Genomic DNA, 13911 nt, shown 5'->3' with positions numbered 1-13911 from the left:
GGGTTAAGAGGCGAGTCATGATGGGCCGTTCACCCTTGCTGTCTTCTGCCCTCTCCAGCCACCCACACAGTCCCTGCCTGAGGCATTCTTCTCCCCTTCTGCACATCCGCCCCCGCCTGGTTTGTTTCTTGAGTAACTCCTGTCACTTGGGGCCTCCACTTGCTTGGTCACCGGTGAGCACCTTCCTGTCGCCCGGCCTGTTGACTGCTGCTTCCTCCCTGGAACACAGGCTTTGTCTGATGCCTCCGGCTTCTCTCCAAGCTTTGTTTCTGACTTTTTATTCTGCTTATAAGCTCTTGCTCTACCTGACTCCCTGTGTTTAGAGGTTTAGACACAGTCTAAAACCTCTGCCTGCACTCCAGTTGTCTCCTTGGACCTTTCTACCTGGATATCCCACATCCAGCATTTGTAAAACTAAAACTGTCCACCGTCAACTCCTGTTTCCTTTCTCCCTTCCCTGGTTCAGTTTTATGGCATCACTCCTGCCAAGTAACCAGCTAGATACCTTTGTATGTGTGGTCCTTACCCTCCTATCAGAGTTTTAGGAACTTCTGGCATCCGGCCTTCCTGGCCATGCCCAGTGTCATGCTCTACCCCCGTCTTGTCTTAGTGGCAGGGACACCATTAACCACTCCACTTTGCACAAGGGATCAGGCTGGGTACAGAGTAGACAGACACCGCCCTGCCCTCACAGCACTTAGTCGAGTGAGGGCATGTGAATGACTTCACGGTTTGCCTTGGGAACCGAAGGACCGTGGGCAGTCTGCTGACTTGGGGTGCTGGTATTGTTGGAAGGACTTTCTTTCTGGATATAGTGAATTCGAAAACCTGGAAAACATCATCCATTTTCCAGATTATTTCTAGAATTAAAGACAGCTGATTCTGGCATGGTATTTATTTAATAGTGTAGGTTCTGGTGTCACACTGTCCTGGTTTAAATCCAGGCCACTGTTTGGTAGTTGTGGATTTGGGGCAGGTTGCTTAATCCCTGACCATCCTTAGCTCTCTCATGTGTAAAACGATAACCTCAGTAGTACCTTCCCCCTTGTTGGGTGATGGGAGCATTACAGAAACTGTTTGGAAAGCACAGTGGTTTGTACACGTTGGAAGTAATGTCTGGGCTTCAGCTGTTGTTAGTCTCACTTTTATTCTGATGGCCTGTATCACCTGCAGGATCCAGAACACTTTGTAGGCTGTGGAGGCTACCTTCCTGTGAGCCCTGCCTTCCCCGTCCAGACAGTACACTTCCACACCCTCACTCTGGTCTGTTGGGTGCCCCCTGCTTCCCACCTCCGTTCTCTGGTGGATTTCCCGAAGGCCAGCCTTCCAACTCCCTGTGCTCTCTGAACACTGTTCTTCCAAAAGAAGCGGAGAGATTGGAAATGAACTGCTGGGCTCGGGCTGTGGGAGGTGGTTTCAGAGAGTAGAGGGGACGTGCAGGCCAAGGGGGTGGGGGTGCCTCTGGGGCAGCCCGTAGGACAGGTCTTGACCATCCTTGAAAGTCTAAAAAGTAACCAAGTGGGAGGCAAGAGGCTTAGGGAATAGCCCAGGCGTGGGCTTTACTTTATTTGCCGTCGCTCAGCAGGCAGATCTCCCTCCTTGCCTGTCAGTGACGTTTTTATCAAAGATTCTTCTCAATTCTGAGACACACCATGACGTAGGTGACTTCCCCCCAAACAGCTGCATCATGGTGTACCTCCGGATGTAAGCTCCTCCTCAGGATCTGAAACATACGCAGATGTGTTAGAATCCAGAAAGTGCGGTGGTCTTGTGAGTCCCTGGAGGCCATTGGGGCGCCTCCCCCTCTGCTCAGACCAGGACGGCACTCTTCCTCCCGGCCAGAGCCTCTGCCCTGAACGCAGTGTCAGCCAAGGTTTACCTTTACTGGGCCGGGTGTTGCTTTGGGAAGCGTGGGGGCCCTCTGTGGGTGGGGGCCATCTGAGGGCCGTCTGGAGCAGTCATGCTGTGTGCCAGCTGCACGTCTCCCCGCAGAGTGACGGTGAGGACGCTACCCCTCTAGGCCAGCTGGGATCAGAGTGGATAATGAGGTGCCAGGGAATCGGACGTGGGCAGATGCAGATGACCAGGTAGTAGAGAAAGAGGCTCAGCCGGCTGGGCAGTTCCTCTAACGGGGCTTCTGTTGAAAACACCCGGGGTAGGGTGGCTGCTGAGAAACCTCTGATCTGTCCTTGTCCTGTGTTTCTTTACACCTGGCTCGTATACCTCAGTTACACCTGAGCCGTCGCCAGTGCCAGCGTGCCCCCACCCCCCAGCGGGGAGCTGATGCCTGGGTCCGTTCGCTGCTGTGTTCCCAGGGCAGGGGCCATACTGACCATTGAGCGAGGTGGGGAGACGAGGTGTAGAGAGGGGCCGGGGGTGGCAGATGAGTCCCATTAGCCCCTGGGATCCTCAAATACCCGTTGCAGGAGGCGCCGCTCTGGTTCATAGTTAAAGAAACAGGGCACAAAGTTTGGTGCTTTGCCCAAGGTACGAGGAGGGCTTTGGAAGCACATGACCAATCCAGGCTGCCTGGGTCTGCAGATGTGCTCCCCACTGCTGCAACCAGCTGTGTGTCTTAGAGGGAGGTGCTGGTGGGAGACCTGTTAGGAGGTAGGACAGATTAGAGAGCGGTCTTGTGGTTCCCGCTGCCTCGGTGTTTCCACCTACAAGGCCTTTTCCTCGTCCAGTGGTTCCTGTGGTGCGGCCTCTGAAGCAGCACCATTAGCACTGCCTCAGAACTTGGCAGGAATGCAAAATTTTGGGCCCCATCCCAGACCTGTTGAATCAGAGACTCTGGTTTCAGAAGCCTTCCAGGTGAGGCAGGGGCAGGCTCAAGTTTGAGGACCCCTGTCCTTGTCCGGAGCACTCTGGCCCAGGGTGGGCCACCACAGAGCCTCCTCTTTGCTTGGATTCTCCCCGCGTCCCTCAGCCTTGCCCTGAGCTCAGGGCTTCCCCCACTAGAAGCTGGCTTTTTGCCCCCTTAAACCTTGATGACTCTTGGCCTCAGACTCCATGTATTTGCTTCTCTTTGCTCCCTTGCCTCCCAGTGGAAGGGCCCTGAATGAAATCCTAGCAGCCTCTAGCAGCCTCTTCACTTGCTGTTTCTCTGCTTTTCCTGGAACGTCCCGCTTAGCTTCCCAGCCCACAGTTTCTTGGTTCTTCCCCATTCAGCTGCTGCCAACGACAGAAGTCTCAGCTAGGCATGCAGGATGAATCCCAGCAGGTGGCTCTCGTGTCCTAAACTATCAGCACCTCCAGAGGGCGACAGTGAAGTTGTGGAAAGAGCCAGAGGCTTCACTGGCCTCAGAAGCTCCGTGCCTTCCTGGTTGCAAGGCGTCCATGAGGTCATGTGTGGTGGTTCTGATTCTCTTTCCTTTTCACAGCAGCCAGCACAGGACTCGGGAAGGGTTTCAGCAGCCAGAAAGGAGAGCAGGCAGTAGCACATGGGTCTGATCTCAGACTTTGGCATGATGGAGCCCCCAGTACTCTATGAGGATGCTTGCTTCCTGGGCGCCTGGGGGCTCAATCCGTTAAGCATCAGGCTCTTGATTTCAGCTCAGGTCGTGATCTCACGGTTCATGGGATCAGAACCCTGGGTCAGGCTCTGAGCTGCCAGCACAGAGCCTGCTTGGTATTCTCCCTCCCTCCTTCTCTCTCTCTCTCCTTCCCCTCCCTCCCTCCTTCTCTCTCTCTCTCCTTCCCCTCCCTCCCTCCTTCTCTCTCTCTCTCTCTCTCTCTCTCTCTCTCTCTCTCCCCCCCTCCCCCCACCCCCGCCCCACTGGTGCACACTGGTGTGCATTCTCTTCCTCTCAAAATAAACATTAAAAAAAAGAATGCTTGCTTCCTAAGAATATGCAAGTAAGGAAATGAGTTGCGTAGAGTATCCAGCAAAGTTCAGCGAAAGGGTTGAACTGAGTTCATTGATGACAAAGGCGGCAGCACTTACCACCACCTTGATACCTTTGATTTTCAGGACTTGGAGATACCGGAAATATATCTGGCTGCAAATTGCCATGCTAGCAAGAGGATGAGTAACCAGTGGGTGTGAGAAGTTGTCGCCTTCCCTGCCAGCTCTGCAAAGGTCCCATCCTTCTCTGGAGGGTGGAGCCAAAGGGCACCATGAGTACGGTGAGTTTTAACAGCACGTGATTTTATTTTATTTATTTATTTATTTTTAATTTTATTTTCAAGGCTGAGCAACTACCTCATTCCTTATGACACATTAACGGAAGTACCGTAAAGGTGCCTGTGAGTAACCCTTGTTCTCAAAAGAATGTGTGCTGGACTTCTGGCAGCTGTGCAGCCTACTCGTCTTGGGGAGTCCGTTGTCTTGGGTGGGGTCCTGAAGACAAGGCTGAGAAGTAATAGTGGGGGTGGGAATTGTACCAGGGCTCTGGTTTATTTAATCGTTTACAACCCAGTTTTCCATTTCCCTTCAGTTTCCTTCCCTTGTGTAGTTCTTGGTCCAGTGTGGGCATAATGGTAATGATCTCTTGTCAGAGTTTTCTTACACTCAGTGACCTAAGTCGGTAAGTCAGCATTACGACTGTTCAGAGCTTTGATCAGACTCAGAAGCAGTGCTGGTTTAGTGGAAGCAAGGGTCACCCGGAGCCCCTGGAGCTGCAGAGAAGATTCCCTGAAAGTCCCCCTCTGCAGTTTATTCCCCGCTGACAAAGCTGCTCATCTGATCTAAACTCAACCCAGTTGTTTTCTGAGATACTAAATTCATATCAGGTGGACCAGATGTGAAAAGACAGCCTCGTATTCTCTTTCCAGGTTCCAGAGGTGCTATGAATGTGGGGGCGGGATGAGACAACCACAGCTCCCAGGGTGAACAGTAGTAGAAATCCTGTAGATTCCTTTTGCTGTCCATCTCCTCCTGGCCACTCCCAGTCCCTAGTATGCTCCAAGCCCTTTTGGTATTTACACACAAAAGGGCCTTTGTTTCCCTGGCCTACCCTCCTAAAAGGCAGACGTGACTTCCCACCTGGGTCCCTTGTCTGCAGATTGTCACTGCCCCTCCCCTGTTGGGAAACCAATGTCCTAAGCCTCCTCTATGAAGCCCACACCTTGCCCAGGCAGGATCTGGACAGACAGAGCAATATAGATAGTCTCTTCTGTGATTGTGTGAAGAAGTTGGTTAAACTTCCCTTGGAATGGTGTAAATAACTTAGGTGATCAGTTTAAACTGGAGGCTGAGCCTCTCTGTTCGCCAGGAGGGGGAGAGCCACAATGAGAGTAATAGGACAGAGTGGAGGATCTCTGCAAATGTCGTGGGGTTCTTGAGGCTGGCCCTGAGCTGATGTCCACCTGCTGCCTGCCCGCTGGTGAGGGCGATTGGAGGAGGAGGTGGGAGCCCTACAAGGGGTCGGTCCTGATGTGGTCGTGCTGGCGGGATGAGGGGTCTCCTCGTCATGGAGGTGCCATCTGCATAGGTTCTGAAAGCTGTGTGAGAACTGGCCGAGTGAAGAGGGGAGGAATGGGTAGCCCAGGCACAGAGGGGCTTGAAGAGCTGCCAGGGAAGAGGACCGCTGTGGGGTGTAGGGTGGGGTGGGGGAGCGTTGAGCGTGCACATTGCGGCAGTAGCCATGATAGGTTCTTTCCATCACCTAGACCTTGGCCAGGGCCCATGGCTGCTGCCCGCCTCCGTCGGTGGAGACCAGAAACCATACAGGTAGCTGCAGGGGGGCACGGCGGTTCTGTTTACCAGCATCTGCTGAGAAGTACTAGGCTCTTTCCAGAGGAAGGAAAATGCAAGGGCAACTTCAGAGAGAAAGAGGCACGAAGCAGCCCTGGGTGTTCTGGTGGCCGCTGGGGAAGCCTGTAGACTCCACTGAGGCCGGGGTGTCAGCTCCCTTGAGGGGCAGAGCAACTCCTCGCTGGAGAATTTTGAACTATTGCAGTGGCTTGTCTCCGGGCCCTCCTGGGGATGGCTCCTCAGATCCACTGAAAATTGCTAAACCCACATCTGATTTCTGACTCTCCTCAAGCTGCCATTTGCTACTGAGGAGCCGTTGGAACCCAGCAAGAGTCAGACATCTCTCTGTTGCCTAGCCAGTGAGCGTTGGGCCCAGTGATGGGTTCCCTTAGGTCTTGTGTAGATCTCACCAACAGTGTCCAGTCCATCCAGAGTTTCCAGAGACAGAATGCTTAGTAAGGTACGTAAGCAGTTAGGGTATTGTTGGCGTCTGCTGTCTGTGCTCAGTACTTTGCGCACTCTGTCACCTAATCTGTGTGCCAGCTCTGCAAGGCTGGTACTGGGGAGGAGGAAGTTTAGACTGCCCCAGCTCACCCATTTTGAAGCATAGTGGGCCCAGTGCCGGTTAGAACCCAAAACACAGGGAGCCAGGATTGGTTGGGGCCATGCAGGATGGGAACACAAGGTGACAGGGTCAGGTGAAAAGTTCTGTCTCTTTTGAGGAAGGCAGGCTGTATAGGGCATGTTCTCATCCTGTCTTTCAGGGCCATCCAGGTCAGAAAAGCTGGAGCTTACTGGTAAGCCAGCGCTCAAGGATGTGTGTGAGAAGAAGGCTGGTTCAGAGAGTATGGACTGCAGCTAGGCCAGCCGAGAGCCTGAGCTTTCCGGAAGGCAGGGCTCTTGGGCAGCCACTGGGAACTTTGATTCTTTGAGCTCTGGGGGTGATTGTTGGGGTGTAAACCATACTGAATAGTACTCTAAAGGTTAAAGGTTTTTGAAAGAAAAGACCCAGTTTCCACAGTGGATAGAAATGTGGGAAACTGAGGGCCTTTGGGTTGAAAAAAACAAAGAGGGCTCAATGGGACCAAACACAAATCCGAGGAAGATAGGTTTGTGACTTTTTTTGGTTAAAAGGAGGGATTTCTGGGGCGCCTGGGTGGCGCAGTCGGTTAAGCGTCCGACTTCAGCCAGGTCACGATCTCGCGGTCCGTGAGTTCGAGCCCCGCGTCGGGCTCTGGGCTGATGGCTCGGAGCCTGGAGCCTGTTTCCGATTCTGTGTCTCCCTCTCTCTCTGCCCCTCCCCCGTTCATGCTCTGTCTCTCTCTGTCCCAAAAATAAATAAAAAACGTTGAAAAAAAATTAAAAAAAAAAATAAAAGGAGGGATTTCTGGCCAAGCCTTGACCTGGATCAGAGGCTTCTATAGAGTGGTGTGGCATGTACTTTGGATAGACCAATAGTTTGATATAACAGAAGTTTTACTTTGTAGAATTCATATTCACTACGTGTTTGGTATTATTTCTCTCTAAATATTCAGTGATAGGAATGTCAGGTTTTGAAAGGACCCCCACCTCAGGCTGGCTCACTGGCCTCCTACTCTTCCTGATGAGTTGAGCCATTCCCGTGTTGACCTTTTATTCTTGTTATGGAAATTGTGTCAGCAGCCAGAGCTCATGCGACTGTTTCTTTCCCTGGGTTACCCTCAGAGAAAGCGTCGTGGTGGGACAGTAAATTCTAGACAAGCCCAGAAGCGAACTCGGGAAGCAGCGTCCACCCCTGAGATGGCCTTGGAAGCAGAGCCCATAGAACTTGTGGAAAGCGGTAAGATGGCCAGGGACACCGTGACCGGGGGCGGGGTGGGGGGGTGCTGGTGGGGGACGGTGTGCGTGGGTGAGTACAGCACTGCCGCCTCCCAGCTGTGGGGCCTGGTGGGAGCCACACCACCTGTGCGTGCCTCCGCTGCCCCCTCCGAAATGGGGTGCTCCTAGTACCGTTCGTACAGTTGTCCGCGAGGTCACTGAGATCAGTGCTTCTGAGAGAACGCTTGCTGTACGAGGGTTAGCTTCTGTCCGTGTGTCTGTAAGACCTACGCGACCCTGGACTCCGCCACTTGAGCCGCGGCTCAAAACCGGAAGCGCACTGGATCAAGAACTGCTTTGTGCGGTATCCGAAGGCCTCCACGGGTTCCGACGGCCTCTCGGCAGGGCTGACCTTCTGGGAACGTGCAGGGGGGTGAGACGGCCCTGGGCCCAGCTTTTCGACTCGAAACTACATCTCCAATTTGCTCTGCCTCGTGAGGTTCTCCGATTTCCTTTTCTCTTTCTCTTTGAGATACAGAATTTCCCAAGAAGGCAGATCTGTTGACAGCTGCCTGTGTTGGAGTGGGCTGGTATAGGCAGAGGCCAAATTGATTTTTCCCCCCTTCTGCGTGCTGAGGGGGACGGCCAGTGGCCTGAGTTGAGTCCCTGTGCTCTGCATGTGTTAAGATTGATTTCGTGACTGCGAAGCTTGAAAACTGACATGTAGAGGCGCCTGGGTGGCTCAGTCGGTTAAGCGTCTGACTTCGGCTCAGGTCATGATCTCACGGTCCGTGAGTTCGAGCCCCGCGTCGGGCTCTGGGCTGACGGCTCAGAGCCTGGAGCCTGCTTCAGATTCTGTGTCTCCCTCTCTCTCTGACCCTCCCCCGTTCATGCTCTGTCTCTCTCTGTCTCAAAAATAAATAAACATTAAAAAAAAAAATTAAAAAAAAAAAAAAGAAAACTGACATGTAAAGGGAAGCAGCTTGTCTTGAGATACATTTCATGGGCCCTTCAGAGAAGTGAAATTCTCAGTATCGTCTCTGTGGCTCCTGAGTTTCACTTCTGTGAATTCCTAAAAGCCTGGAGGCTGAGACCCTGGCCCCCCTGCCATCCCCTCCCCTCTGTCCCAAAGTTGATGCCCCTGCATCTGAACTCTGCCATCATTCAGGAGAGGCTAGCGCCGGAGGCTCCTCGATCAGGACACTGACCACATGAGTGGTCTCTAGGGGCTCAGGGTCTCAGGCTTGACTGCTATTTGGCCCAGCCCTCCTCTCACCGCAGGCCACCTCAGCATGTGCACAGGGCCGTGTGCACAAGCTGCCCGTTGGAGTCCAGCTTCTATTTATGGAGCCATAGATTGTGTCCATCAACACAGAAACAGTTCTGTGACCGAGAGCGTATCAGTATGTGGGCTGTTCTTTAAAAAGGAGGAGGTCAGGGGCACCTGGGGGGCTCAGTCGGTTAAGGGTCCGACTTCAGCTCAGGTCATGATCTCACAGTTCATGAGCTCGAGCCCTGAGTTGGGTTCAGTGCTGACAGCTCAGAGCTTGGAGCTTGCTTCAGATTCTGTGTCTCCCTCTCTCTGCTCCTCCCCCACTCCTCCCTCCCTCTCTCTCTCTCTCTCTCTCTCTCTCTCTCTGTCTCTGTCTCTCTCAAAAATAAATAAACATTAAAAAATTTATAGAAAGATCATTTCGTAAAAATTACATTGGACACAACCATATATTGTGGTCTTTATTCCTGTGAAACTTCTTAATATAAGAAAATAAAGCAAGTTGGAATATACTAAATGCATCACAAGTTACTGTCCCCAAACAAATACTTCTAAAAATCCTACTCCCATGCTTCTTAGTGCTGTAACAATAGAAGCAAAAATGATCCTAAATCTTCTTTTTTTAGTTTATATAAATGGAAGTTGTCGCCTGCCATTTGCTCCTTCCTGCCGCACAGAAATGCTGCTAACTGTTTGGGACGTGTCTTTTCCCACTTTGTCCTGTGCTCACGTGGACACTGCCATGTATCCTAGGGCTCAAGGGCAAGCTGCGGAACGGGCCCAGCCCATTTTGGTGTTTTGGGGTGCTAACAGATCAGTAAATACCTCCTTTGTCCCACTTGAGAGCTAAATGGAGATGAAAACGTAACTGATGGGGGTGTGTGGCTGAGCCCGACAAGGTCTGTGGGTGAGTCCATCCCAAAGAGAAAGGCCCTGCGGTGAGCATGCCTGGTCCTGTCCCCACATGTCCCCAGCACTCCCAGGTAGGTCACTGCCCCTCCCCTGTGCAGAGGCCGGTGGGGACACAGAGGCCTGGTTGTGTGGCGGCGGGGAGGCCCCAGGGATAAAGGTGTGCATGCGCACAGACCTCACCCCTCGGTGCAGTCGTAAAAACTACACAGTGCCACTCAGCAACATTCTGGAAGGGCATTCATTGGCTGCCACCTCTGGAAAGGGGATAGGTCCTGAGGTTCTGCATTCTGTCCTTTGGTAGGGTTTAGCAGAGGTTTATACCTGTAATCATTTCATGCTTAGAGCGGTGTGCCTTTACTTTTCTCCTAATGCTTGTTAAAAATGCTTTGTTTTGAAGCTGGAGACGAAATAGTGGACCTGACCTGTGAATCTTTAGAGCCTGTGGTTGTTGACCTGACTCACAATGACTCTGTCGTGGTAAGTGTTGGAACGGAGAGTCGCCTCTTCCTGGCTGCGGGCCCTGGGCCAGCGTCAACTTCAGAAGGCCTCGGTCACAAGTAGTGGCCTGTGCCGAAGAAGCCCGTGCACCCAGTGACTAGAGCCCAAGATAGAAGGTTGTTTCTGGAAAATCATTTGTTGTGGCTTTGCTGCCTGTGGACAGTAAATGTTTGTGACTGGGGCCTTTCTGCAGCTGGCACACGAGCCATGTGGGGAGGGCCCCGAGACCCCACCTCTGTAGGCCCCCCTTCCACCCTTGATACCAGCTGTGCGGCCTTAAGTTCCTCGGCCTCCTTCGCGTTGTGAGTGGGGATGTGTCACGGGCTTGTGTGCGTGTTCGGGTGGCTGGCACGTGGGGGTACCGGGCACACGTGGGTTTACACTTCACAGCTGGCGGGAACGAGATCTCTTCCGTTCCAGGAGGGCCCCCTCACGGGGTGCAGGTGCCCTGCACCGCTGCCTGCCGCCTCAGCTGTGTCAGGGCTCCAGGGAGGGCGGCAGCCTGCCTGAGCCCCCTTCCTGGGGCGCCAGCTACGGACCCTGGCAAAGAGCGCGCTCGCCTCTGTGGCCCTCGAGGAGGGAGACCTGGTCCGGGCGGCGGGCGTGCTGCGGAGTGGTCTGGCACGCCGCCTCCACCACGTGGGGGTGCACCGCTGTGTGTGTGGGTTCCGGCGGCTGCTCCGCCCCTGGCCCCGCATGCTGAGGCTGCGTTTGCCTCTCGGGGATGCCTCTAGCACCTTCTGTCCTGATAGGTACTTTGTGGAGTGGAGCGAGTGGGAGGCAGGCGCTGCCGCGGACTGGGCTCAGTAGCGGCTGAGTGTTCACCTGGCCTTGGGGCCCACTGATCCTGGGCTTATTCTGATTGTGCTTGGAACTTCAGAAGAAGGTTCCACTGAGAAGCTCCAGGACTTCTTTAAAAGGAAAAAAGGGCGACGAGGAGGAGCTGTCTTGACAGATTTAGAGGTTTAGACTCTGGCCTTGATTTAAAACCTATCCTGTGTTCCACACACACACATGCGCGCGCACACACACACATGCGCGCGCACACACACCACCCATCCGAGAGGAGAGGCAGCTGTTCTTGCCGAGCTATTAAACGGCCTCCCACGGGTCCTGGATGCATGCGCAGGTGGGACGTCGGCTCCCAGAAAGGAGCCAGTAGTTCTCTGGAGATCAGTTGGAACTTTCTGAGACAGGTGGGGAGTAGGCTTAGCTGTCAGTCTCTGCCTCGGCCCGATGGGTGTGTTTTTTGAGGTACGTACATGTACACAACTTTGCTGCTGGTCCCGCAGGCTCCCTGGGGTTCTGGAAGGATAGCTTCTTTTGGTGCCTTGGCTAAAGCATGCGGCCCAGTTGCTGATAGACACTTAGAAGCAGTGCCAAGTCCTTCTTTTCTGTGATACTCCTCCCCACTTGCAGCATGACAAGCCCTGGGGGGATAGCCGGGATCCTGCTCGACCTTCGTGCCCTCAAGGAGACGGTGATCAGCTTCTGTTGGGTGACACGCCAACATCATGAAGTCCCCTTTCATGCCTTGGGTATTTTTTTTTGCATGACCAGACTGCCCTCCCTACATGGGCTCCTTCGTGAGCTTTTCTGCTTTCTCTGTGTTTCCCTTGGCATGGAAAGTCCTCAGGAGACATGGAACAGGACTGTTAGGGTTGGGGGAGCTGTCCTAGGAGTGGATGGCAGGCCAGAGGCCAGCGATCGGGAGAGGGGGGAGCGGGCCTGGGAGGTGGGAGTCCTGGTTTTCTGGTCCCAGATGTACTGGTCATTTTGGTCCTGGGACTTGACTTAACCGTGGTCGCAGTGTTCCCAGCCATAAAATAATGGTTTGGGACTTTATAGCACTCTTCATTCTAATTACTCTCTACTTTTTGTTGTATATTTTAATAAATTCAAATGCCAGTTTTTAACATGTAAGGCTGAAGTTCTTGCTCTAAGCAGATCTACATGGGAAACCTAATTGTATTAACTCAGGACAAGATGAATTGTAAGTTCAGGGTGACCTCAGGCCTCCCCTGCAGGAGAATGTGAATGGATAAATGTATCTGTTCCCAAATTGGGGTGATCTTCCCAGTTCTACCGGAATCTGGGAACAGGCCAGGTGTACCTCTTCTGCCTTGCTGGGAGTAGCTAGTTCCATATCTTGAAGACCAGAGTCTCTGCTTACCTGGGTCCAGGCACGGCTTCAGAATGTCGGGGAGCCCTCTGATGAGAGATTTCACAGAGACTGGATTTTTCCAACTCTAAAACCCCAGAGCCTCCAAAACCCCCAGTGAATTAAGAGAACTAAAAAATGCTGTAAGGTACAATAAGACTTAGTCCATCTCTGCTTAGATATTTTTTTCTCCAAACCAGCTTTTATTTTGGGCAATGCATACCCAAAAAAGGCCGTCACTGCTGGATCCCAGGGCATGTGTATCTTTGATGTTTACCAGATTAATGCCTCTTTTCCAGAGGGGCTCTGCTAGTTGACGTTCTTGCCAGTGTTCGAGGGGCCTCTGTCTCCACGTGCTTGCCGCCGCTTTGCTTCCAGTCATGGGAACCTGGGAGTTTCCTGTGTGGCTTTAACGTGTATTTCCTTGATTCTTCTTAGGGTTGAACACTTTTTCATGCTCATTAGTGGTTCATTTTCCTCTTTTGTGAAGTGTCTGTAAAAATCTTTTTTTTTTTTTTTAATTTTTCGTTAATGTTTTTATTTATTATTGAGACAGAGACACAGCATGAGTGGGGGAGGTGCAGAGAGAGAGGGAGACACAGAATCAGAAGCAGGCTCCAGGCTCTGAGCTGTCCGCACAGAGCCCGACGCGGGGCTCGAACTCATGGATTGAGATCATGACCTGAGCCAAAGTCAGACGCTCAACCGACTGAGCCACCCAGCTGCCCCTGTAAAAATCTTTTTACCCACACGTTGTACATCCAACTTTTACAATAGCTGGAGAAATTGATCTAGAACAGAGCAACTCCTTGTCTTCTCCCCATTCCTTGCCCCCATTTGGTTGTCTGCCTTGTGGGGTTTTTTAGACCTCATTTTTATTTTTATTTATGTATTTATTTTTTTAAGTAGGCTCAACTCCCAACGTGGGGTTTGAATTCAAAAGCTGGAGCTCAAGAGGCACATACTCTACCATTTGAGCCAGCCAAGCACCCCTTCCTGCTTTATTTTGTTTTACAAGTGACAAATATGAGCTTGCTGTTAGGTTTTCTGTCTTCTCAAATGTTTGCCTTTTTGATTTATGTAAAGAGGTTCTTAATTTTAATAGTTGGATTTATCAATTTGCTGAAGAAAATTTCATATAAAAATGTTGCTGTATTCTTTTTTTTTTTTTTTTAATTTTTTTTTTTTCAACGTTTTTTTATTTATTTTTGGGACAGAGAGAGACAGAGCATGAACGGGGGAGGGGCAGAGAGAGAGGGAGACACAGAATCGGAAACAGGCTCCAGGCTCCGAGCCATCAGCCCAGAGCCCGACGCGGGGCTCGAACTCACGGACCGCGAGATCGTGACCTGGCTGAAGTCGGACGCTTAACCGACTGCGCCACCCAGGCGCCCCAAAATGTTGCTGTATTCTGACAGTTACTGTTTTGCCTTCTGCAAGTAGGTCTGTAACCCACGTGAATTGCCTTTCGTGTGTGGTTCTAGGGGGGCGTCTTTAGCCCCTCTCAGTAAAGTCTTACAGTGTTCCTTTTAGTTCTGCAAGTCTTTTGTTAGAAGAGTTACTCCTAGATAC

General features: G+C 52.1%; 1 protein-coding gene across 6 annotated transcripts in view; it reads left to right on the top strand.

The window, feature by feature from the left end:
- Positions 1-13911, top strand: part of RNF4 (ring finger protein 4) — a 170742-nt gene that overhangs the window by 147719 nt on the left and 9112 nt on the right. For all 6 annotated transcript variants that reach the window (XR_009258696.1, XR_009258695.1, XR_009258697.1 and 3 more), the window contains exons 2-4: positions 3974-4128; positions 7403-7517; positions 10078-10157. Coding sequence is in view for 3 of the 6 variants with exons in the window: in XM_058719684.1 (XP_058575667.1) it covers positions 4120-4128; positions 7403-7517; positions 10078-10157 (204 nt within the window). In the remaining 3 variants the exon portion in view is untranslated. The remainder of the gene's footprint in view (positions 1-3973; positions 4129-7402; positions 7518-10077; positions 10158-13911) is intronic.

This window comes from Neofelis nebulosa, chromosome 3 (genome assembly GCF_028018385.1).
Source record: "Neofelis nebulosa isolate mNeoNeb1 chromosome 3, mNeoNeb1.pri, whole genome shotgun sequence".
In the NCBI taxonomy this organism is placed as follows: Eukaryota; Metazoa; Chordata; class Mammalia; order Carnivora; family Felidae; genus Neofelis; species Neofelis nebulosa.
Note: the sequence above shows the minus strand (reverse complement) of the source record. Positions and strands in the feature narration are given on the sequence as shown.